Source organism: Vipera ursinii, assembly GCF_947247035.1.
Source record: "Vipera ursinii genome assembly, chromosome: 1".
NCBI classification, from domain to species: Eukaryota; Metazoa; Chordata; class Lepidosauria; order Squamata; family Viperidae; genus Vipera; species Vipera ursinii.
Window position 1 is genome coordinate 113782848 of NC_139512.1, and position 27083 is coordinate 113809930.

At 42.0% G+C, this 27083-nt stretch overlaps 1 protein-coding gene across 1 annotated transcript in view; it reads left to right on the plus strand.

Annotated features, from left to right (window-relative positions):
- The first annotated feature begins 1222 nt into the window (after positions 1-1222).
- Positions 1223-27083, plus strand: part of SYT7 (synaptotagmin 7) — a 261982-nt gene continuing 236121 nt past the window's right edge. The window contains exon 1 of the mRNA XM_083348320.1: positions 1223-1479. Coding sequence (XP_083204446.1) covers positions 1452-1479 — 28 coding nt within the window. The 5' untranslated portion in view covers positions 1223-1451. The remainder of the gene's footprint in view (positions 1480-27083) is intronic.

The following is a 27083-nucleotide window of genomic DNA, read 5'->3' on the forward strand; positions in this document are numbered from 1 at the left end:
TAGGGGGTTGATGCTTTCTCTTAATTTACTAAAGGCATAAACAAAAGAAACCCTGAACTGGAGCATATACACTGGAGCTGACTTCGGAACCTGCTGGTTACTTCCAGTGGATTCTGCCCACGCTGTGCAAAAAGACACGGATTAAAACCATTAAAAGGATAGTAGTGAACGAACAGGCCAAATGCTTGAAGGAGTCAGAACAGACCACTTCCTCGTTATTAAAAAAAAAAAAGCAATGGGAACGAAAAAGCTGCCTTTGCAACCGCAAGGTTGTAAAGTTCGTTAGCTCCCGAGGCACCCGCTCTCGAACTGGACGCTCCTCGATTTTGTATCACCCCGCTCTACTCCGCCTTTATTTAGTAAGTTTTCGAGTTTTAGTACCGTTCGGGTGACGGGGTGGTGGTGGTTGGGGGATGAAAAAAGGCTTCCAGTAGTAGTACCAACTACTAGCTGGACAGATCCCTGGCCAAGCCACATTTTCTGTCTCGACGCTTCTTTGCTTAGGGCAGGGGTCTTCAAACTTGGCCCTTTTATGACTTGTGGACTTCAACTCCCAGAATTCCTCAGCCAGGCACGCTGGCTGAGGAATTCTGGGAGTTGAAGTCCACAAGTCATAAAAGGGCCAAGTTTGAAGACCCCTGGGTTAGGGCCTTTAAAAAAAAACACAGTATGCCTACAGGAGACCCTTTTTCAGGCAGAGCTCACCCACCCCCCCCAACCGCCGCCTCCTTCCCCTTCCAGTGCGAAGTTAGCGGTGCACAGGGGAAACCCTTGCACCGTTTTCATCGCTGTTGGCAGAAGGGCGTTTAAATGCTCGCGTGCACGCCCGGCGGGTTTAGCAGAAGAGCCAAGCCTCCGCCCGACGGGAGGGACGAGCGAGCAATCAAAAGGAGCATCAAACTCTCGCGCTGCTCCGGGCCGCGTCTTTCCCCGGCTGCTCTGCCTTGCAATTTCCTCTCCCACCAGCAGCGAGCAGCAACCGGACGCCTGCGAGAGGAGGCTTGCGGCGCGCGCGCTCTCGCTCTCTCTCTCTCTCTCTCTCTCACACACACACACACACCCTCACACACACGCATCGAGGGGAGGGGAAGGACTCCAGAGGCTTGGTGTGTTCCTGGGTGGAGGGGAGGGAATCAGTCAGCGAGCCTCAGCCACAAGGCGCCTCGTCCGTTCATCCAGCCTCCTCATGCCGGTTCCCGCTCTTTCCCAGCAGTCCGCCGCCCGGGACGCCAACCTGTTTGTGGAGGTCACACCGGGGCCGCTTGCAGCCTGTGGCTTCTCCCTTGCCTCGCTGCCGTGCAGCGCCTGATGGGCTGGCCACTGAGCAGGCGGCTCGGAGCTTGAGACTTAAGCCAGAAGCATCCCGCCTCGCCGCCACCTCGCACGCCCACAGCGGAGGGATTTACTTTGTCTGGAGGAGCCCGGGGGGCTCGCACACGCCGAGAAAGAAAATGTTCCTCGACCCAGACGGAGCCAAAGGTAACAAAGCGCCGCACCTCGCCCCGCCTGGCTAACTAGCTGCACGGCGATCGGGGCAGGGACCGGCCCGCCTGGGCAGCGCCAAGCACGGGCCGGGGGCCGCTGCCGCCTTTGTATGGAGGGACGTGGGGAAAAAAAAAAAAAGAGAGAGAGAGAGAGAGAGAGAGAGCAGGAGAGGGAGGCGGAGGTCGTGGCGCCCCTCCACGCACCTGAAGGAGGAGGAAGAGGATGAATCCCCGCGGCTGATTGGGCGGGGAGCCCGGGGAGGCACTTCGCTAGGAGGCGGCGAGAAGCGGGTCGGCTCGGCGGCGTCTCGTAGCTGCGGCGGCGGGGCGGGTGGTGGCGGGAAGCAAATTCGGCGGCGATCTGCCGAAGAAGGTTGCTAGAGGGAGGAGGTGTGTTGGGCGCCGGATTCGGCTGGCCTGGCTCGGCGGGAACTTAGGGGGGAGAAGAGCAGGGCCGCCTATGGAGGCGGAGCCCAGCCAGCTCCATAAACCGCCTTGCCTTCTGGAGACTGGCAAGCGGGGCTTGTCGCCGCCGGAGTTTGGAACGGAGGAGGGAAAAGAGGCCACCAAGCCGCGCGTAATTTCCCAAGCCCCCGTAATCTCCCTAGGTCTGCTGCCTTTGGGCTCCCCGCCTAGGCGGTCAGGCCCTCCTCCAGGTCCCCGTCGTGGCCGCCCCCTCCCCCTGGCTTGCCTAGACTTTACGGAGTTTCTCCTGGCCCCGTAAGCCTGGCGAGGGAAGATTCTCCGGCCGCCGCCTCTTTTCTTGAGAATCCGCTGACCTTCGGAGCCGCGGAAGAGGAGGAGGAGGAGGCGGCGGCCCTTTGCTACAGTATTCCTGGGCGAAAGTCTGACCCAGATCGCGGCCGCCTGCTTCCCAGCGCCAGTGCTTGACCCGAGCCAGCCTCCCCTCCCCTCCCCTTTTCTCCTTCTGGTCTGAGATGGGCTTCTGGCTCACCGCAGCGCCTTCCACCACCACCACCCCCCAGCGACAGTTTTTTTAGTCAATGATATATATATGCTGGAATGCTTCCTTTTCCAGGAATGCAGCGACCACCGATGCCCTGCTGTGAGCAGGCAGTTTCCATGAGCTTAAAAATTGCAAACAATACTTACATTTAACCCTACCCCACCCCCCACCCCAGCAACTATTTTAATTTGGGAGTATTGCTCCAGCCCAATCACCCTCTGCCTCTATATTGAAAGAGAAAGATTAAATCGCAAATAAAAGTGGGACCAGAAGTGTGGAAAGTCGTGACTGTACTGCTTCTGCTATCTATGTGCGTATAAAAATCCACAGCTAAAGGAGATTTTGCCCATTAATAGGGACATTAGTAGTTCATGTGGCCTTCAAAATCCTGTTGTGAAACAGAAAGGACTTGAGAGGTGTAAGGCTTCTCTCCCCAGTGCTGAAACTTGGGATTTCTGACAACAGATCAGCCTGTGAAAAATCTAAAGGTATCTTGCAAGTTTATGCTTCTTCTAGTTTTTCAAAATGAGCAAAATCTGTAGCTGCAGACTACATGTGATTTCACAGAGAGTTACTGTGAACTGCCAAAAAGTTCATTTCTTTCATGAGGTGGGTGCCCTTTGAGTGGATGGACCTGCCAGAGTGGTGTGATCAATGTGTCAAACTAAAGAGAGCTGGGTGTGAATTATGAATTTCCTTGGGTTACAATCATCTCAAAGGACACTGTTTATTGGAGACTATCACTACACAGCCACAATGAGAAGATGCAAAGCCTGGCCTCATTATTGTTACATTAGCACAAGAATGACTAGGTGATGCTATGAATCCCTAGTGATGAAATCACTGGCCTGGTTTACATCAGTAGATTGTTATAATGATAAGACGGGCTGGGGGTGGTGGTGGAATATACACTTATAGTGAATTGATGGAATTACAAATGTATGGATAGATGGAACAAAGCTTTATATCTTGAAAAAAGCAACAACTTGATTAGATGGAATGGATACTCTTGGCTTCCTGTCTGCTTCTATACATTTGCCAGATGCATCATATCTGGTCACTACTAGAAAACAATGAAGCTCTGATAGAACTTAGTTTGTTCCAGCAAGGCTATTCTTATGCTGTCATTGAAAAAAACTGTAATCCAAAATCACCCTTGGCAATATCCTATGGCAACCATTAACACAAAATAATTATATTGTATATACTTCAATCTGAATGTTCCAGACTTGCTTTTACTTTTATTCAGGTGGAAGCTGAAAGAACACCCAGGAACCATCATTTATAGTATTCATCATTAATAGCTAGTGTTATGCATATAATTTTCTATTCAGAACAGCTATTCTTTTCTTCCCAGTCTCGGTTCAGCTTTTGTAGGCCTCTAAATTCATTTTTTCCCCCTGTTCTTTTGGAAAACAGAGAAATCAAAACTCTGTGCTGAGCCAAATGAAAAGGGAGTCTGCTGAAGAATAGAACATGGAGATGTGTTTTCACATTTTCCATGTTCCTGCTAGTTTATTTTTCACAGTTGCATTACACAATTCAGAAAAATAGATTAAGTTAGCTTGTGCTGTCTCAAGTAGGGTTTTTTGGTATATTCCCATTTCTACAGATTGTAGCACTTCAATACCTAAGTTGGCAATTCATTTTCAAACCATTACAGGGTCTCTTTGCTTTGGGAATAGAGGTGCAGAGAAAGCTTTAATCTTAAAGATGTCATTTAGCATAATCCTGTTTCTCTAACCCAGTTCCTTTTTTAAAAACTAACTCATACTGAAGACCAGAGTAAGTTAAATTGTCTCTTTGCACTCTGTTCCTCATATACGTGGCCTGTAAGAATGTAAACATTAATTCTTTCCTTCCTTTTACAATGAAAAGGTCAGACTCTGTTCTCTAAAGTAGAGGCTCCCCACCAGGGACCGATTCTGTGGAGAAAGATTTTTCTGTGGATAAGAGGGGTGTGTGGTTTTGTGTGCTGCCTGCATCCAGCGGATGGGGCTTCACTTATTTGCACAGCCCAGTTGCTGTTATGCCACAGCCCGGGGCCGGTCCATAGACCGGGGGTTGGGGACCCCTGCTCTAAAGTCTGTATACGTCTTTCTCAGTAAAGATAATTATTCCAATATTAACCCTATAGCCAGTTGTTAGCATAGTGGCTGTGGACAATTGCTAGCTGTGCTCAAGTTCATAGCATAGTGGTGCTTGTTCATCTTCCTTTCAAATCTTGCTGAAAACTTTCTGTTGGAATATGCTTCTACCACCTGTCCACCTGCAGATCTTCCCCACATCCTAATGTTAATACCTTAACTAACCCATAGTTTTTTTAAAGCTAATACATATGTATGCCATCTCAGAATTTGAAGCATCCTCGCACAGATTCTTTAAAAGTTCTATAACATAAGGAAATCTTATGTTTTTTAAATTGTATTCCACAGAAATCAATCTGTAGGTGTAGGAGCATTGTGCCATAATTAATGCCAACCATTTTTATTTTAGTGTATTTTATTTCATTCTCTAATGTTATATAAACAGTCTTAGGTTGAGCGTTTTTTATGAGTCTAATTCTGGTTGATAGCTGAGTTCCAGAGCTTATTTTGTGTACAACAGTTGTAAGCTTTTCTACTCCTAAATCCCATTGATTTCAGTGAAACTTTATTCTAGAGAGACGTGCGTAAAGATGGAGTTTGTAATTCATTAGCACATAACGTGTACGGGTGGTGGTGGAAGGGGATTGGTTGGGGAACAGAAACAAACTTCACCCTTCTGCACAAATTATTTGCAATTTGGCACTCCAAATGTATTACACACTTCTGTTTGTGAGCTTGGAAATCCATCAGGAATGGATAGGAATTACATTAAAAGAAAACAATGAATTTGAAAACCTTAACATTATGATAGCTAAATTACATATTTGAAGCCTAAAGAATCGGCATGGCCAACCTTTCCAGCCTTAAGGACTATGAACTAGTCACGCAGGGGTAGGCAACCTTGGCTCTTTTATGACTTGTGGACTTCAACTCCCAGAATTCCTGAGCTGGCTCAGGAATTCTGGGAGTTGAAGTCCATGAGTCATAAAAGAGTCAAGGTTGCCTACCCCTGATTGCTAGTGGGTCAGGGGTAGTGGCTGAATGCATGTCTATATCCAGTTGGATGTTGATGTACCTACTCTTTCTCTCCTTCTCTTTTGCGCTCACACATGGATTGCTCCATTGTTACATAGACATTACACACACTGTCATAAATGCATACAGTGTAACAGCCTTCTTTCTTTTATACAGATACACTCAGGGCATGGTTACTGGAAAGGAAGGGAAATAACAGGATTTCCTCCTGTTTGCCACTTACTGGTTTTGGGCTGCAGGCATGATCTGTTACAGCAGGGATAAAATAATAAGATAACTTGACCTATTCGGAAAAAAATTCAGCGGGTATGTGGGAAAATAGAATGTAACTGCCACCAACAGGAGAACAGGATATAGGCTGTGTGAAATCATACACAACTGCATTCTAGATTTGTAGACTAAAGACTGACTAACCTTTCCCACTCTGGTGACTCCAAATATGTTCAATTACAATTCTTATTCCAAAGCAAGAAATTGATCAGATTGACCAGTTGATGATTGATAACTGATTAAGAAAAGTATCATTTTTCACACTCTCCTTGTTATTCTGGATGGAAATAACTGATATTTTATTTCAACAATTGCAGAATAAAGTCCTATTCAAAGACAGTGAATTTCTAGGTCAAAAGAATCGTTTCTCCAAATTCCATTTGTCCTCATTTGATCTTCTTTGACACCACAGATGGATGTCCTCTTGGTTGTGGTATGTGGTCATTTGCATTGTCTCAAGCAAATACAGAACATTAAGTTCACTGGGGATAAAAAGGTTTTATCTGGCGTACAGATTCTAAAGCCAAGGCTGAAATGAATTCAGGTAGTCCTCAACTTATGACCACAATTGAGACTAGAAGTCTTGTTAAGCAAGATGGTTGTTAAGTGAATTGCGGCAATATTATGGGCTTATTTGCCATGATCAAGCAAATCACTGCAATTGTTAAGTGAATCTGGTTTCCTCCATTGACTTCGCTTAGTGGAAGATAGCTGGGAAGATTGCAGATGGCATTGTGCGATTCTTCCACAATTGTAAATACATGCTGGTTACCAAGTGCCAGAAGTTTGATCACATGACTGTGGAGATCTTTGGAGGTTTGTAAGTGCAAGGACCAGTTGCACCAGTTTTTCCAGTGCTTTGTAACTTTGAACAATTACTAAATGAATGGTTTTAAGCCAAGGACTACCTGTATTACATTTGCAAAATGTTACACACTAACTTCAGGTCCTCGTAGATGCCAAGGCTTTGTATTCTTAATTTCAGCTTCACTCGTATGTCAGTTGGAAATGTGGTTCAATTCACACTACAGTATCAATATCTGCAAAAATGTGGTGGCTCAGAGTTTATCTGAAGCCTTAGCAACACGTAGGGATGAACTCGGATGCAGACTACATGCAAATGAATTATGGAATACCACAAGGAAGAGTTGTGGGAAGTGTGGGATTTAGAAAAGAGGGAGGAGACTGAGTTAGTAGAGTCTATATAAATATAAATATGTAAAGGGGGAGAAAGCAATGTGTGAAAAAACTGACTACAGAAATAACGTACATGCAGTACATGAAGTAGATAAGCAAGGGTAGAAGTGGGGAAGTAATTTGAATGTAGTGCCAGAAAGCTTTACGTGGGAAAAATGAGAACTAGACATGACCACCACATTGAGTTTAACACTCCTCTTTTAGATTCTTGACAGAGTTGCTTTTGTGAAGAATAAATTGAAAGGACAGAAAATTAGCATTTTCTCTACTACTGAAAGTTACTCGTAAACTCTTTTCGATTTTCAATATTTTGGAAAGTTTGAAGATGTGTAGTGGACAGTACCACAAAACTGCTGTCACGGAGCTAGTAAAAACAACATTCCGTAGAAAAGCCATCCAGTGACATTAAAGGGCAAATAATCAAGATCTTAGATGTAATCATACCTAGCAAAAGGGAGATTGTATCTCGACTTAAGATCTTAGATGTAATCATACCTAGCAAAAGGGAGATTGTATCTCGACTTGCATTATTCAGGATTTTTATTTATTTATTTATTTTAATTCCATTTATATCCCGCCCTTCTCCGAAGACTCAGGGCGGCTTACAAGCTTAGCAGTAGCCTTCATTCTATGTATATGCCTGCTTATTAGGGCTTTCACACACACCCCAAGCGGCATTATTACAAAGTCAGCTTAATTGCCCCCAACAATCTGGGTCCTCATTACCCTATTCCAATTCTTACCTGCAAACAGTTTCTTCCCAAATCATTTTCACCCCCTGTACTTAGCATTGTTCCTGTTGCTCCTTGCAGCCATAGCATTACGGTGGCCACTTTTGGGTTCTAGTTGATCTACCCCTCCCCCACTCTCTCCAGAAATATACCCATTGCTCCCTTCATTTGCATGATACATCTAAGTGGGGGGGTGGGGAAGCTAGGAGCAGTTTAGAACAGGGGTCCCCAGCCCCTGGTCCATGGACTGGCACTAATCCGTGGTATGCCAGAAACCGGTCGGCACAAACAAGCAAAGCCCCATCTGCAGGATGCAGGCAGTACGTGAAACCACGCCCCCTCCGGTCCGTGGAAAATCTCTCTTCACGGAACTGAAAGGTTGGGGACCTCTGGCTTAGAATATCTTCAACTTCCATCCACAGTTGAGACCAGAATTTTGGTCACTAAGCAATGTGGTTGTTAAGCAAATCATCATCACTCGACCTGATTTTATGTTCATTTTTTACTGCAATTGTTTAAGCAAATCATGCAGTCATTAAGTGAATTACACAGTTGTTAGGGAAATCCAGCTTCTCCCATGATTTTGCTTGTTGGAAGTCAGCTAGGAAAGTCACAATCACATGACTGCAGGACTCTGCATGCAACCATCATAAAAGTGAATCAACTACCAAGTGTCCAAATCCTGATAACATGACTGTGGGGAGGGGGTGATGGTTGTAACTCTGAGGATGGGTCAGAAGTCACTTTTTTCAGTGCCATCTTCGTCACTTCAAACTGTCATTAAGTACATTATTGTAAGTATCGAAGAATACCAGTATTGGTTTCAAAGCCCTTATCTGACCAGATGCTTACAAAATGAAAAGGCTGGATGGTTAGAAATTCACCTGAGGTTTCCCCAGTCATATGGGAATGAACGAGAGGGTGTTACTGGGAAAGGTGTCATACGCATTAATATTAGTTGCCTTTTGCCCCCATTTTTGAGTCAAAAATAATTCCACCCTTCTTTCTGTGCATGATTGCCAAGAAATGTACTCAGTGGGTGCATAAATTGTCATTAGGTCAACTATCAAATGTTTTCTGAAATGACTTGAGCAAAGGGCATGCCAAATTATGACAAAGTGGTCCAGGAATAACAGGTTTAAATTATCATTTTTGCCTTTACCATAAAGCTTTACAGCAGGGGTGTCAAACTCAGTTTCATTGAGGGCCGCATCAGCATTGTGGTTGCCCTCAGGGGGCCGGGTGGGTATGGCCTGGGTGGGCGTGGCCTACTGGGTGGGCGTGGCTAGAGTGTGTATGGCCTACTGGGTGGGCGTGGCCAGCTCTACATCGTTCGCATCAAGGGTGCCTAGGGGGGCCTGGGCAGGAGTGGGACAGATCTGAGGGTCTCTGGCGGAAGGAGGGTCTCTGGGCCAGGGCCAAGGCAGTGGGGGCCATTCCCTCACTGTTTCCAGGATGGCTTCATGGGCTGCATGAAACCACTTCGCGGGCTGCATCCGGCCCCCGGGCCTTGTGTTTGACATGTCTGCTTTACAGGATCCAACCCCACACCCCCAGCAGTTGGCAAGATTGTTCCTTATTGTAGATAAATGAGTCCAGAATAAACATTCCTTTTAATTAAAATATTCCTTAAAAAAGCAATTTGTAGAACCCAGATATCTGTTGGATGGTCACAAATAGTAAGGGTTGAAACAACCCTTGACGGTTGACCCCCTTGGGCGTCTTGCTGCTTATTCACACTCTGCCACCCAGATTGCCTGCCTATTTTAGGAAAGACGCGTCTGCTGCAAATTGTGTGGTGATGGACCAGTGCTGATTTGAATTCACGTATTTGCTCGGCTGACTCCAGGAGAGAAATCAGGCTGTGTTTGTATGTGAGAGAGAGAGAGAGCGAGCGAGGAGAGAGCACAGTATGACAACCCAGTAGGGATTGTGTTGCGCAAAAGAAAGTGTGGGATTCCTGCCCCAGCCTCTCCCAAGATCAAGAAGCCGCTTTGCGACTTAGGAGGGCACCTCATGTCCGACGATCTTCCCAGCCAAGACAAACACACACGTGCTGGCTCGCTCGCTCCAACCGAGGGGTTGATCAGCTCCGCCGCTATGGGACGGCGAGCTCCTCGGAACGCAGAGCCTGGCTGGTGCCCGCTGGTGCCTTTAAGGGCCAAAGAGGCTTTCTGACCCGATCTAACGTGGGGAGGCGGATGTTGAAGGATCGAGCGTCTCGAGGGTGCCCGAATCAAGCCCGCTTTGCCTTTTCCCGGAAGAGAAACAGGTCCGAGTCCTCTTGTAAGCGTGAGAGGGCGGCAGAGAGGGAGAAAAGAAAAAGGGGCTTTCGAGCTCGGCTGGTTCCGAACAGGCGGAAACATCGGGGGGGGGGGGAAATGTAGCTGGCCGCCTTTGTATTGTAAAGAGGCAAAAAAAAAAAAGCAGAAAAAAAAAGCCGGGGAGCAAGAGAAAAGGCTGGGCAGCGGCTCCCTGCGGGCTTTCGGGAATGGAGCGGGGTTCCCGGGAGAGGAAAGGGTCTGCGTGCGCAGCGCATCTCCTTGCTGCGGCTGGCTGGGCGCTTCTTCGAGCACGAGCAGACTTCGCCTGCGGGGTGGAGCCGGCACTGCAGCCGCGGCACGCTCGTCCGCCTTTGCCTCACCGAGTGTGCACGCCCTCTGCCGCTCCCAGCGATAGCTAACCAATGTGCTCTCTCAAGCACAGGCGCCTTCCTTTTTCTTTATATATATATATATATATATATATATATATATATATATATATATATATATATATATATATATATATATATATAGAGAGAGAGAGAGAGAGAGAGAGAGAGAGAGAGAGAGAGAGAGAGAGAGAGAGAGAGAGAGAGAGACGCCTTCCTTTTTCTATCTATATCTATATCTATCTATCTGTCTGTCTGTCTATCTATCTATCTATCTATCTATCTATCTATCTATCTATCTATCTACCTACCTACCTACCTACCTACCTACCTACCTACCTACCTACCTACCTACCTACCTACCTACCTACCTACCTACCTATCTATCTATCTATCTATCTATCTATCTATCTATCTATCTATCTATCTATCTAAAATACATATCCCGCCGATTTCTATCGGGATCTTTATAGCGATCGTTCGGTGCTGAGCAACCTCCTCGCTTTTCTGTTATTCCTAAACCGTGGGGCACGGACTATTCAGGGACGATCGCTAGAAGCTCACGCTCTTGGGATTTGAACGAGGGACGGAGGCCAAGACTCCCGGGGAGGGGGGGAGGGGGCGTACGAGGCACGAAACTCTTACTTTCCCGGACGCTCGCCTTTCCCTTCTAATCTGTGGTCCAGATCCCGCCCCCTCGCTGTAAAATTCCTTTGATGCTGTCAGGTGTTAGCCGTCTCCCGGAATAGCTCTCGTCGTGCGCCCTGCCTGTGTCCTCCCCAGTCGAGCGGCAGGTGAGGCCAGGCGGCTAAAATTAACCCCAGTTTGGGTTTAGAAAGAAGGAACGCATTCTTGCTAAAAACGAATCTTCCATCGCGGAAACATTTGGGGGCGGGGGGGGGGCTTGCGGTGCAGATTTGAAGTCAGAAGATGGTTTCTTCATCCGAAGAAGGGGGAGGGGACAAAAAGCAAAACCAAACCCCGGACTTAGCTCTTAACCTTCCAGAGAGAATCGGAGACTGACATGTTGATAAAGATTGATGGAGATGGTATAATTGCTGCCATTTTTCAAGTCCCCAAGGATCTGACTACTATATCAGTGATGAATTTAACAGGAGCGGGGTTTAAAGGACACGGACTAAGGCTGCCCTGGAGAAACTGTTTAAAAAGGACAAGCAGAGTAAGAGGAGAAGGGCCTCTTGGAATATGAATAATGGAGGGGCTTCCCCCCCCCAAGTCCTCTTCTCAATTAGTCCACAGATATTAAGGGGAACTTGTATAGCAAGAAGAAAGATGCTGGGCACTTTCCCTTGTTTTAATGAGAACATAAAGGTTTGAGAGTGCAGGGAAAGTATTAATGACACTTGAAATTATTATTATTCCCAGGCTATCTATCAAAACTGAACCACTCATGCTACCAATAACTCTGTAAAAAGCAGGAGAGGCAGAGAAAATAAACAATATAATTCTGTTGTCTCTCTCTGTACTTTGAGCATTGACAAATGTGCATTTAAAATACAGGTTTCTGATTGGTTCCAAATTTACAACCACTTCAGTTTTAATAGGATATCCATATAGAATAGCCATTAACTCACCATTAGGAAGAACTGTACTGTGTGGTCAGTAAATAGCATGCATAAGCAGAGCAAAATAATCAACGGGTGAACAGTTAGAGTGGGACATTAAAATCTTGCATCTAGAATGACCTTCTTATGATTGTGTTTGTACAATGTTTATATTTATTCACTCATTCATTAGATTTTAATCCCTTAAAAAAAGTTCAGTTTCCTCTTCCATATCCAGAAATTGCTTTACAGTGTCCGTCAATTTCAAAAGCAGCTAAATAAATCATAAGGGATTAAGAATATATAAGCCTAAAGATTTTGTGTGTGTGTGTGTCTAATGCAGTTCTTCAGATATCTGTAAGAGTGGGTACCTCCTTCTGACCCATAATATGTGCAATGTTTACTGTGCATTTTTTTCACATTGTATTGCTGGCAGAAACATGCTGTGATTGACCCTGCCACCCCAATTTATGATACCAATTCATACATTATAAGCTACAATTCGGCTACATTTGCTGTAGACTGTAAGTTACATTTTAACGTGTACTCCACAATATGTAAAACATCACTGAAGATGTGGACATTCAGAACTGAAAAATCTTTAAGCTATTTGGTATCATTTTCTTTCTCCAAAGAATTCACTGTTTTCTGAGAATAGAAGTGTATGGTGCAAAAGCTAAAATGCAAGGTCAGTTGTGTTTTCATTTGGGATTGTTCATATTTGTTCTCTACTTTGGGAAGAAGTTGCTTTGCCAGTCTGCTTTAAGATGAAATGCTTTAAATTATACCACTAGATATGATTTCCATCTCTTCTTTAGATGTGCAGAATAAGACACATTACTTCTTTCTATACAAGATTCCTTAAAAGTAAGATATAGGGAATCCCAATATACACTGTGTTATTTACCTTGGAAAGATTTGGACCAAAGAGTCTTTTTTTTTAAAAATCCTTCATTTACCACAGTTTGCCACAATGGTACTTGGCTTAGAAATTATAAAACTTGAAAGTGAAAAAAAGTGTTTGTGTGAAGGTGAGGGTTTCTGCTGCTGCTCATATCAATCCAATCCAAAATTGGATGATTATTATTATTATGATTCATCACACAGCCAGATGTACAGACTGGATCTGGCATTTTTATCCACCTGTTGAGTCCTTCCTAAGGACTTGGGATAGGCAGATATAGATATCTGATGATGTTATAGGTATCATTGCAGGATGTAAGATGTTCCGAGTAAAGCTGCCTTTTGAATTGACTGATGATGTATTTTGTCAATGCTGATGTTGTTCAAGCAGTGCTCCAGTTGTTTTGGGATTGCACCTATTACTATTGGTGCTGCCTTTGCTTTTGCCACAGTCATTCTATTTCTATTAGCAGGTCTTTGTATTTTGTTCTCTTCTCTTCTATTCTGCTCTTTCCAAGTACTGCCACATCCATCCAGACTTTTTTTGTCTTTCTTATCAACAGTTGCTAAGTTTAGTGTGTTATATGGCAGATTTAACTGAATGGCAAGGTCTGTTTGAATTGCAAAGTCCCAGAACACTTTAGCTTCTTCATTTTCCATGGTCGCCATTTGCAATGTCCTCTGGCTTCCCCATTGACTTAGCTTGTACATAGTTAACATAGAAAGTTGAAAGTGGCAATCATATGACTGTGGAGGCACTGCTTTCAACGTACGTGACAAAATGTAACTACCACTTGTTCAGGACCATCGTAAGTTTGAATAGTCACTGAAAGAGTGGTTGTTAAATGAAGACCACATGTATATAAAATGTTTCTCATATTCCAAATATGTTGTTAGTTTAAAGAAGGTGAAGAAGTTTCTGCATCATGCAGTATTCCACAATCTTACACTCACCAGCCATTGTGGATTACAACTATTACAACTGTCGGCTGGTATAGACATTAATTTAAAGGGATAAAGGGAATTATAGTTCAAAACATCTGAAAGGCCGAAGGTAGGTGAAGTTCATTTTAGATTTGCTTTTCTAAGTCATCAAACTTTATAGGAATTAAAGCAACTAAAAGAGGCTCCTGTCCAGACTGCACATATCTTTTTCACGATCTCCAACTTAAGTTATAGTGGTTCTTCATAAAATCTACCCCAACTCACCAGTTCAAAGAGCAAAAGACAGTTTACTAAAAGCATATTTCAAATACACATATACACACTACTATAAATAAAAATAGAGTTTTGATGGGCTAATTCAGTTTGAAGTTTATTTAATCAAATCTCACATAGGTGCAGATTTGTAAAATGAAGAGGTGCAGTACTTAATTTATCAGACTGAGACATCCATGTGGCCTTGCTGCAGTTGCTTCTCCTGCCCTTCAGGGATCTCATTTGTGTATAAAAGCTCCTTGCTTCAAAAGGAAACAGATGGTTGAGGTGGATCAGCCCAACCTCTAATGCTTCCCTTTGAATACTAAGGCAGGTTGTATTACTGCTGGAACTTAAAGTGAAACAATAAGGTAGGCAATGCCTGCTTTGCACAGGTCTATGGAGCACCTCCTCATCTCATCCAGTTCACCTTTGTCCTGATTTATCTTATTCCTGTTTCTTCCTTTCTCTGCTTTCCTGAAAATTCTAATCTGTGTTTAACTTACTTGGGTTGCAATAAAGAGGATGGACCCAGGTGAGATTGCCTCTCACAATGCAGAGTAAAAAGGATATATAAGAGGGAAAGGTGACCTTGTATTAAAATAATCAAGCCTGGATGGAAGTGGCCAATTGCATAAGAGCAGATAAGGTAGGTCTTATCTAAGTCCAAGGAGATGATGGAACAGACATGGGACTTTTCATGCTCTTTAAATATTCTTTTTTTCCTTGCCCCTTTTAACAGATTTTTTTTCCTGTTACAAATATTTGCATGACTAAAAGACTGCAGCATTTAACAGTAATGATTCTGTGGCAAGAATTGTATGTTTTCAAAAACCTGGAAATATTCACTAATGCTAATATAATATATATTTATACACGCAAAGGAATTTAATTACCAAAAATGTCATTCCAGTACAATAAATGGATACTTTAAAAAGAAAGAAAACTATAATTACAAAGGAATCGGTCCTTTGCATGTGGAAGCAATTTTTCCTCCCCTTGGAAAATCAATCTAGCTCACAGTTAATAGATATATTTGTAACTGAAGTGGGTTGAAACTTAAAGAATGTAGTACTTATATTGGCATCAAGAATACAATTTCATGAGTGCTATTCCTATGCCCTCAAGCATCTTGTCTCAGAAATTGTCAGGGTTCCATTAGTAGCTGTAAATTTCCAGGGCTGGAATGCAGAATATTTATAAGCGAGTATGGGAAAAGAAATAATAACCAATTTGCTATTATATATTGTGAAACACAAATAGAGAAAATGTTGTTTTTGAAGCCAGGGAAAATATAAATTCAGGATTCAGCCTTATATAAGACTACATCATTTGTAACGATTGAGTTACAGTAAAGATTTACTCCTAGTCATGTCTTACTTATTTTCTGGGAAGCTTTAGCCAAATTTATACCATTCTTGGGGAAGCCTCCGGGAAATGCAGGGAGAAAGCATGTTAGAAATATTACCATATTTTTCATAGTCTAACCAGTAATTGGCAACCTCTAGTTTGTAGAGTGTGTAAACTCTACAAACTGCAGACAAAATTTAATACCCAAAGCTCAAAACAGTTATTAGAAAGTCTAGTCAAATGAATCTCCCTTGTGTTCATAATATATGAGAAGGAATGTCTACGGTGATTCTCAGTCCTCCAGGTGTTTTTTTTAAAGGCAACTGGACTTCCTTTGTCTTTTCCTTGAAGATGTTTCATTTCTCAGCCAGGAAGCTTCTTCAGTTCAGATGAGAAGCAATATGTCTTCAAGGAAAAAGTTGCCTTTTGAAAAAGCACCTTTGGGACATATAAGGAGGAAATTATAAGTATGCATTACAAAGATCTGGACTGAAAAAAATGGCAATTAAAAGTATGTTGAGGCTAGCACTAAGGGAGAAGCAGAGAAGGAAGACATTGGCAGTTATTTGGAAGCAGAGTTCTTGATACCTCATGACTGAATAGTGTAAATCTTTGATTTGATGTTGGCATTGTACTGAGACAATATTTGCATGATTTACATATGAATATGAATGACCTAAAAGAGATTGACTGATCTTTGTTCCAGGATATTGAGGTGCATGAATGAATCAGGGAACATACCTCCTTATAAAATTATCTGATTCATCCAGTAGTTTCACATTACTTTATTTCAGAAGTACATCTTTGTAAAGTGGCTTAAAAAAAATAAAAATCTAAACCCCAAAACAAGTTAAAATGTGACCATAACATAATGATGCATAGACAGCAAAACCTCTCAATAAGCCATATATAAAACACATTCATGTACTTCAACTAAATAATGCACACTGCAATAAGATGAATTTAAGAGACTGATAATAGACTGTAATGACATCAAATAAACCTCCATTAGAAGGCTGAGCAGTCCAACAGAAAGTGTCTTCTTATTCATTCTTACCAGCTCTTGTTCCATTGTTAATGTGATACTATATTGTAGAGAGCCTCAGATCTCAAGAAGTTCAGATGCGAATATAAACTGGTGGTGTGTCATTTCAAGTTTTAAAAGTGTAATTGGCACCTTAAGTTGAGACCAGAACTGAATTTGTGAGCTACCTCACTGATTCCAGGCTAAATGTAATCAGAGACTTCCGAAACAATTGATGTTTCAGGTTGACTTCAATCCCAGCTTGGTTTTAAGTGCATTACAATAGTTCAATGGAGGAGGGTTTGCAGTAGGAATAGTCAGAGCTAAGTTGATTTTGGAGAAAAAAAAAAGTTCATTAACAAATTAATTAGTTTGCAATAGTGGTGAATATCTGTACCTGGGGTGTAGGATGAGGGTGAAGGTTCGTTCTCCAAGCTTGAGGTTTGGTTTCCAAACGTTTCGTTACCAGACTAGGTAACATCTTCAGCGGTTTTTAGGGGATGTCTGTGTCAGTGTTCTACTTACATAAGGGCTTCAGGTGTGGGAGTGTCAAGTGAGGGTCTTGTGATGGGCCAGATGGTGAGTCGTCAGAGAGAGGCTCGTGATGGGGAGGTACTTCAGGTCAAGGTGATTGGACGGTGTGAATTAGTGGGTCAGGAGTGAGTCATCAGAGGGAGGCTGGTAATGGGTCTTGTGATGGGGAGACTATATCAGGTCAGGGTCATTGGAAGGTGAATTAATTAACTAATTAAAAATTAATTAGTAGACAGACTTGATTGGAGGCATATTTTTTATCCTTGTAACTTACAATTATATAAGCCCAAATTGGTTGAGGAACAACTCCCAAGATGCAGATTTTTTTTTACTTCCAGAATAATGCAAATTTATTTAAAGCAGGATGAAGCATCTCTTCCAAGATTATCAGTACTTACATCCAATGGTTTCCACCACATATTTCCATCTTATTTCTGTACAATTTTGTCCATGCTTTACAAGGCATTCACATATTTCTTCAGATAATAAAATAATGCTGAAAATATATAAACATAATAAAATTAATAATAACTCAAAATTGTTACCATGTGGTGATAGTTGTTGAGATGTCCACCTGCAAGTTGCCACTTTTTCTTATTCTACAATCTCCTTGATGCAATAATCCATACTGTGAACTATTCTGCTCCCCCTTTCAACAGAATTGTCTTCGGTGATCCCTTGGGCCTCTTTGCGTGATAGGTCTGGCTTACTGTTAGTATACAACACTCACTCTCAGTTCTTGATGTTAGCTGGCTAAAAAGCCTGAACTGATCATATTTAGTGTTAAATTTTTCCAGCAGCCCGCAACCTGGTTAAGATTCATGATCTCCTCTCCCTGATGTTATTGGCATGGTTCCCTACAGTGCATGTAATTTCACATTAATTCATCACATCTCTGACTGGGTAGCAATAATGCCTTTCTAATAGGGGGCATGAATAATATAAAATTAATTCCCTACTCAAAAATTTGCCATGAACCAATGCTTAGAATAAGGATGAAACGTGGAAAATGCAGCAGTCTTGATTCAAAGCATTGTTTAAAACATAAAGGTAATCTTACATCATTAGGAATTGGGGAACAGACTGGAACATGAGTCCTGTGAAACTGTTGAATGATTGCAGGATTGCATATCTTATGAAGCATGGTCATTCAGTTCACATGAGACAAGCAAATTACAGAAGGAAGATGCCTGTTTTCTGTGGACACTTCAAACAGGAGCCATTATTTGTGCCAGTTGGATCAGACTGATGCCCTAAGATGCTTGCTACCCAAGTAGAAAAATAGACACAAGAGGTAGTAAAAAACACAGTGAGATAGAAAGGAAGTTTGGTTGTAATTGCATGTTTTTGTCTTCTAAGGTAGTATCTCCTCGTATAGGCAGAGATACAGAGCTAATCAGATATTTGAATGAGTGCTTCCTTTTCCCCAGCCATGTTAAATAAACCCCGAGGGAGCATGCTCTGTTGCAGTTGTATACAAGCAATAGTTAATTTCTTTTTTTAAAAAAAGTGGGGCTTAATCAGTGGAACAACCTGCCTCCAGAAGCGGTGAATGCTCCAACACTGGAAGTTTTTAAGAAGAGACTGGCCAGCCATTTGTCTGAAATGGTATAGGGTTTCCTGCCTGAGCAGGGGGTTGGACTAGATGACCTCCAAGGTCCCTTCCAACTACTACTACTAATTATTATTATTATTATTATTATTATTATTGTTGTTGTTGTTGTTGTTGTTATTGTTATTGTTGTTATTATTAACCTGTCTGAAAACCAGAAGCCTGCTTTCTAATCCACCAAATATAAGACATGTGTGTAATTGCTGGTGAATGAGGTAAACACACTGGACATTTGGTCAGGAATATTTTTGATATTACTATTAATATTACTTGGCAGCTCAGGCTTGATTTCAACTATAAGCCTATCCTCTGGATTAGGTTATCCTTGTTTAAGAATCAGGAAGTATCTCTAATTGTTCTTCCCAGCTTCACACCTCCCCCTCTTCCCCGCTATCCCTGTCTCTGTCACCATAAATGCATATAAATAATTGAAATCCTTGGAAGCAGAACGGAAAAGTGATTTTGAATGCTGCCAAGGTGTAGGGCTAGTCCAAGGCAGCTGGCAGTTTCTGGCTATTCCTATCACACAGAAACCATTTAGAGAGCTGTCCAGCAGGGCAAGGATTTCACTCAAAGTTTGCCCTAAAGGGATGGTGACACAAGTTGTATCTGAAGTGCTGTAGTCTGCTTCTGCACCTCCCTCCTCTCACAGTGAAATATGCAGACTATCTGGAAGCTGTGTTAAATGTTTAATGAGGCCCCTGACTGAGCAAAGCTGGAGGAACCACAATCGGAGGACTAGTTTCTTCCTCATAGGTCACTGATTTTACACATAGCTCACTCTGTGGTGCTACCCAAAAGCCCTTTCCTCCTGGGAATGATTGTATGCAGGAAAAAGGGCATTAATATTTATAAAGCAAGCAAGCTCTACAACTGCTCTCAGGACTACAATTAAACTTTGACAATAGTAATAAGGAGTCTTGTGCCTTCTGCAGCTGTTGCTTGCCTTTGGTTCTGAGGAAGCAGACCTCATAGACAATTGGGGAAGTGATATCCAGCCCACAGTCCACAATGATCGATGCAGAAGACCTTTAGAGTTTCCTATAGGCAGTCAGAGACAAAAGGGCTAATACTGTACCTAGGTCTGCAGAATGGGGAAAGCATGAAAAGTCAGATAGGAGGTATTTCTCTAAAGCCCTGACTCAGTGAAGATAATTGAGGGCAGCCTGTAAGAAAGGACCACAGCTTTCCCACTGATGCTATTCTTGAAGAGATGAATGGACACTTGGAAATAAAGGATTGGCGTTAGTGGGTTCAGTTAATCTTAGACTCCAAATATTAGGGGCTCAAACTCTAGACTCTACATTTTTAATTTTGGGTAAGGCCAGGATGATGGCAGTCTTGCCTCTGTCGTTCTACTTGCTTCTATGCGACATAGTTTACTGTTTTTGATTTGCAGTTTTGCCTTTAATGGCAGCATATTCTTAGGTTCTTTTAGACAAAAATGCACCCACCCCTTTGCCTTATAATGCTGGGTGTTGTTTGACATATCAAGAAAATGGCCTTAAGAGAGGGATTTCTTTCTTCTAAGCAGTGGCGTAGCGTGGGGGGTGCAGGGGGGGCCGGGCGCACCGGGTGCAACATCTGGGGGGGCGCATTAGATGCATTTTACTTTAATTACATCAGTATTTTCATAACAAACAATACATGTGCTTAGGGGGTAAGGGTTTCTTTAACTAATCTAGTGGAAGAGACTCGAGTGCTAAAATCCACGGGTTAGGGGGCGCAAATTACCCACGCTACACCACTGCTTCTAAGCCATTCTAAGACACAGCGGTGTTCCAAGAAAACTCCTTTAGAAATCCCAAGGGCCCATTTCCTCAGGGATACCCCTTCTAAACTGCATACATTTGAGAATATTTCTTATGGAGGACAAAATATAAGTTATTTCTTTTGACTCCCATCAATATATAATTCAAATTCAAATGTTTTTATGGCCGATTTTGAATACTATAATATAATCACTCGCTAGTACTAGATTAATTTTTGTCTGGGTGAAATCATGGTCTCCTGGTGTCTTGCTCTTATTTGTGAGAGAAAACCAAATTCTTGTTCAGTGTTTCGACTGCTGCATCCTGCAAACCTTTTAAGACCTCTCATTCTGTACACTTGAGTAAAATTCCATGTTGAAATTATGAATGGTCTCATTGCAATACAATTTTACTGGGATTTAAAATTATTCCTGGTACTTTCCCCCACGTTCACTGTTGGCATTAGATAACCTATAAGCACAAACCTTGAAGAGAGAGAGGGGGATGGAGGGAGGGAGAGGGAGAGAGAGAGAGAACCATGTAAACAAACTAGTGAGAAACAAAATCCAGAAATGATTAGAGGAAGATTTATTATTTAACCTAATGACCACCACTTGGGAAAATTTTAGAAAGTAAGGCCAAGTTTGGCCAACTGACTAGGCATCCCAAGCAATTAAAGAGGATAGCATTATTTTTAGGAGCTGAACCAATGAATGAAGAAAACATTGATTTGAAAATTATTTTAAATAACTGGTTTTTTCAGATCAAAACGGGGATTGTCTGGTTTGTGTTCAAAGCAGCGGTGTATTAATTTGTATGCAAAGAATCTTTGGCCAATGCCATTCAAATTATGCCTATTTTTAAAATTTGAAATATATTTCTTAGAGCTGTTTGTAGCAAATCCTTTTTCCATCCCTAATTTTGACATAGTGCTTTGGAACTAACGCTTTACATGACATTATAAAATGACAGTGAAATAGTAATGCAGTAGCCTCTTTGGCTTTTAAGTTAGAAGTGATACTGCATTTCTTGTGAACTTAGTAAAGTTTAGTAGCTTGGGTGTGGTGTTCCAGTTCATTTCCTGTTTCATATAAACATTTGCACTCAGTGGGCCATTGAATGAAAGTAAACGATCCATTCATTTTGCATCAACCTCCAGAATTTCTTATGAAACAGTGACAAATTAAACAAGCAGTGTTACCTGAATGGTTTCTTTACTCTACTTCCAACTGCACATGTTCAGAACTGAGGATGACAGACTATTAAGTATAGATTGATTGCACATTAATGCACATTAATCATATTGCCATACTAAATCAAAGTGGGGTGGGTTTTTTTGCCATAGCATGCTAATGAACTGGAGTGGGGAGAAGGAGGTTAATTTGTGATTGTGAGATTGTGCCTTCAGTGACAGTGTCGGTCACAAACACACAGGCTAATCCTGGGGAGCGGGGTTGTTATCTTTTTTCATTGAAGACCAAGGTCAGGATATGACTACTTAAAATGTATTGACTTCTTTGTTTATTTCTTTGCCAAGAATTTCTTATTGATGCATAGAAGTATTTAAAGTTACAAAAAAATGAAATTAAGATACAGTAGAGATAAACTAATATAATCACAGCAAACAGATCTAATGATTTCAAACAGAGACTTTTGAATGTCTCTAAGTTTCCATACAGCCTGGGTGAAATGGAAGGTTAGTTTCTGCAACTTTCCAATGGATCTTACTACTTTAGGGTTAAAAGGTAAAGGTAAAGGTTCCCCCGCACATGCGTGCTAGTCGTTTCCGACTCTAGGGACCGGTGCTCATCTCTGTTTCAAAGCCGAAGAGCCAGCGCTTGTCCGAGGACGGCATGACTAGACGCCAAAGGCGCACGGAACGCTGTTACCTTCCCACCGTAGTGGTCCCTATTTTTCTACTTGCATTTTTACGTGCTTTCGAACTGCTAGGTTGGCAGAAGCTGGGACGAGTAACAGGCGCTCACTTTGTTATGCAGCACTTGGGATTCGACCCGCCAAACTGCCGATCTTCTGATTGACAAGCTCAGTGTCCTGACCCACTGAGCCACTGCGTCCCTTTACTTTAGGGTCAGGCTGCCTGAATTTGTCTTCCATCTTTCACACTCAACATAGCAAATAGCAAAGGACTGTGGGAATTATAACCCAAAACATCTGGAGGGTGGGAATCACTGATATTACTGTAGTAAACAGTGTCGCTCAGAGAATGTCCAGTGAATTCAAGAGAGGTGTGAATGAAAGCAGTCCTTCAGATATCTGACCCCAAATGATTTTGATCTATAACTCTTAAAACTATGTCTGCATGTCAGCCTCTCAGGTTAAACCAGATAAAAATCACAATCAAATGAGCTAATTCCACTTTATTATAAAGCTACATTTACAGAATATTGCAGGTCTCAAAGTTCAGTACAATCCTCCACCCACTCATCTCCTTTACAACCCAAGAAACGAAGGAAGGTCCCTTCTGAGCCTCTTGCCCTGCCCGCATTCCTGCAGTAGGCTTAGCTGCTTTTTATCTGACCATTCCCTTGGCTATATCTCTTTGCCTTGTCTTCCAAGGTCTTTCCCACCATATGCAATGGCACAAAAGTATTCAGGTTCAATCTCCTTCACTTTAGATACAATGAGATACAACTAATATTATTGTTCCTACGGCTTATTTCAGGCAGAATTAAAAAAATGGTTTTGCTAATAAAATAACCATAGGCAATAAAAGTGTGAATAATCAGCAGGTCCAGAATATTAATGCAAGGTGGATTGGAAGAAGATGGGTATGTTTTTTTTAAAACTGGAAGAAACATTAATAACCTGTGTTATGCTGATGATGCTACTTTTAATAGCTCAAAATACAAAAGATCTGCAAGCTCTTGTAATGAAAATCAAGGAGCACAGTGAAAAAAATGGAACTAAACCTAAATATAAAAAAGACTAATGATAAGAGGTACCACAATCTGAGAATCAACAATGATGATACTAAAGTGGTAGGTAGCTTCTGCCTGTGTGACTGACTCAAGCATCGACAGTAAAGAAACAAGTATTCAAGAAATTTGCTGCAAATTAGCACTTGGTAGGGTAGTCGTGAAGACCTTGGAAAAGATATTCAGTTGCTGCAATGTATTTATAACTACAAAATCAGAATAGTACAGGGAGTGGAATCCCCCCTGATACTTTATGGAAGTGAAAGTTGGACTTTGAAGAGACAGGATAGAAAGAACTACAGGATCCAATCTGGGCCAGTCACTGGGACCAGAGGTTTTCTCTTCCAAGCTTTCAGACTTGTACTGGAGCCCATCTTCAGGGAACTTCTCTAGCAGGGTATGTGCTGTTCTGTGTGCAGTCTTTATATAGTGCTTGTTGTATGTGGCTTTTTAGATGTTGATTTGGGTGTTGATGGCTGGCTATTAAGTTGTTGGCTGTCATTTGCTTGTGCTGCCCAGCCCTCACCTTCTAAATCAGGGATGGCAAACCTTTTAGAGAACGAGTGCCCAAACCACGACCCCAAACCCACTTATTTATTGCAAAGTGCCAGGGCCGCATAAGCATTGTGGTGCCCTCAGGGGGGGCATGGCTGCAGTTGTCATGGCAGACTGGGTGGGCATGGCTGGGGTGGGCATGGCCACCTCAATGTTGCTCATGGGGGGACACCTGTGGGGCCCGGGCAGGGTTGGGGGAGATCCAGGGGGTCTCTGGCAAGTGGGGTGGTGGGCAGGAGGCCAAGCAGAGATGGGGGGAGGTACACAATCCTAGTCGGGACTGGGGGGCCATGGTGCCAATGGGAATCCAGCTTTCCCTGCTTGGGGTGGCCTTTGGCTTGCTGGGCGTGGGTGTGCTCTACCACCTCTACTTGAGCTTGCTAGCTGGCTGCTTTGCCTCCTTTGTGCTGGGTGGGGCTGGTGCTCTGGGGGGCGGCCTAATTGATCTGCACAAGTTGCTGGCGGCAGTGGTGCGCATGCCCACAGAGAGGGCTCTGAGTGCCACCTCTGGCACGCATGCCATTGGTTTTCCACCACTGTTCTAAATACAGGTAAGCTTGTTTGAAGTGATCAGCGCCCCCTAGGGTTTATGAGCAAATCCTAAAATTATGACTATGGTACCTGATAAGCTGGTGGTAAATAAGCACTCCTGTTGACTCACAAGGGGCCCATTTCCCAGACTTCAGTCACTTCCCTGGCTGTTTTTGTGCCTGCTCATCTAACAATCTTAATAGATGCAAAATTAAATGTGTGTCCTAGTTCATTGCACATTGATACTTTTTGAACTTTGGTGTTCAAAGTTCAAGACTTCTGAGTATCCTATGGACAGCCAAGGAAACAAATGATTTATTCAACCAACCAATCCAGAGTTCTCACTCAAGACAAAAATGACCAGGCTCAAGTTATTATACTTGAGACATTTTATGCCAAGATCTAATGCTGGGAAAGGTGGAAGGAAAGAGAAGAAGATGACTAGTAGCAAGGTGGATTTATTTTATTTTTTTATTTTATTAGATTTATATACCGCCCTTTCCCGAAGGATGGATGCAGTTACACTGGTAACATAAGTACTATTGGAAGACCTGAAGGACCAGGTTAAGGACAGAATGCCATGGAGAAAATCTATCTGTGTGAAAGAACATAATTGATAAAGAAAATCTGAAATTTTACATTTCTTTATGTAATCTGAAGATTAGAAGGGATGGTCAACATGAGCTCCTTATGTCCAATACAAGACATTCATTTATCTCCACTGCAAAGTACATGCATACTGTATTGTGGATTCTAAATGTACATTCCATGTAGGTTCTAAGGCAAAAGCTGATTAACTAGCTTGTAGCTACATCTTCTGGTTGAGTAAGCTTGTTTATTAACAAAAACTTTAGCTAGAAGAGTGTCTAGCACAAAACTCTTTGGAGATTTTGGATCCACAGTTGAGACCACCTGAGCTTCTAAAACGAATTAAGTCTTTCAAAGCACAATTGATGTCTTAAAGTGGTCTTCGTAATTTAATGTCCAAATGGGTTTCCCATATTTTTCATTGAGCATTCCACACCCAAGGAGAAAAAACAAACAAACATATTTTCATTTTCTTGAAATAGAACCATGGCCTCTTTAGACAAGCCCAAATTCTCTAGCAATTCTTTGTTAGACCTTTTAATTTTTATTATTTCTGTGTATCCTTTTTGCCACAAGCTCTTTGCTTTCCATTTTTCTTTTAAGGGGCTCTAAATACATTTCTCCTTCCTGCAGTGTGCCTACTTTCTCTGCCTCTTCCTTCTTTAGTTCCCACTCATATGGTAAAGCACAGATAACCATAAAGAATTATTAGATGAAAAACAAGAAATCATCTCTCAGCCATTTAACTGGCTTTCAAGCAAAAGTTCTCTAAATCTTTGTATAATGAGGAGCTAACCTGAAATCATTTTCCTAAAATGATTCTACTTTGCCATATCACTTCTTTGCCTATCACCTGCTTAACTGATTTATTGAATTAACCCAGTTACCCAGATGGGCAAAACACAGCGAGCCATACACTAAACACATGGTTGGGTTTGTATGGTATACCAAACCATCAGCAAATTAGCCTGCCAGCTTTAACTTAGTATATTATGTGAACACAGCCAATATTTTTCATTGGGTTCACTTAATCTTTTGCTTGGAGCATTTTCTCAGGCTGATATCAATGAACAATCAACTTTGTATAAGCAATTCATTCCAGATCTAAGCTAACGATTCCGATTCAGCCTTAGACCTATAAATGTTCAAAATAAAATAGTTTTGATTATAATTTTCCTAGAATAATTACACTTAGATAAAGCAATTATCTATTATATGTATTTCAGCTCTGATTTATATTAGCATTTTGGTGAGAGTGTTTTGGCGATGAGAAGTAGAGATTTTGCCATTATAGCTAGACAGGCTTGATGAAAGGATTGTTTTATCCCTTTATTTAATGCTGTTAATCTCTTGCTTCAATGATGAAACAATCAATTCTGCTGACTTATTATGTAAAGAAATATTTTCTTTTATCAGTTCTGAATTTACCACTTTCCATTTCCATTTGTTGCTAATCAACAGTTCTTTAGAAGGTGCTAAAAGCCCTTATTAGGAACAGAGAGTCACTTTGAGGTAATAGCTGTTGCTGCTGAAGCTTTTTAAAGACCAAAGTCACATGCAGAGGGAAAGGAAAGAACAGCCAAGATAAGGAGAGACAGTTTTTGTAATTTAGTGTCTGAAGTTTAGTTGCTGGAATAAAATTCCTGGCAAAACATGCATTGCATAACTACTTGAGATTCCAGCAAGGTTAGATAGCATCATTTTTAAATTGTTTCTTGACCTGAGTCATGTTGCAACAAGTTTGTCTGACCTAAAAACACACACATACACAGACACACAAATAAGAAGAAAGAATGAAGGAAATAGTAAAGAAGGCAAGGTACAGAGCATGAATCACACAAACATTAGAAAATAGGAAGTGTAGTTGTATGGACACAGATTAATATTTTTTTCTCTTGAGCATCTGGCAATAAAGTATTAATATGATTGCCAAGAGTCAATCTTTTATTAGCTAGACATGTCTTATCATGCCATTACTCAATTCATTTTAGAGATCTTTCTTAGTCTATTCTAGCTGGATCTCAGATAATTGTGCTAAAATTGGATGCATCGGAACTTTGCTGAACCACAATATTGAAAATAAAGGTCTGTTACAGGAAACTTCCCAAGGTTC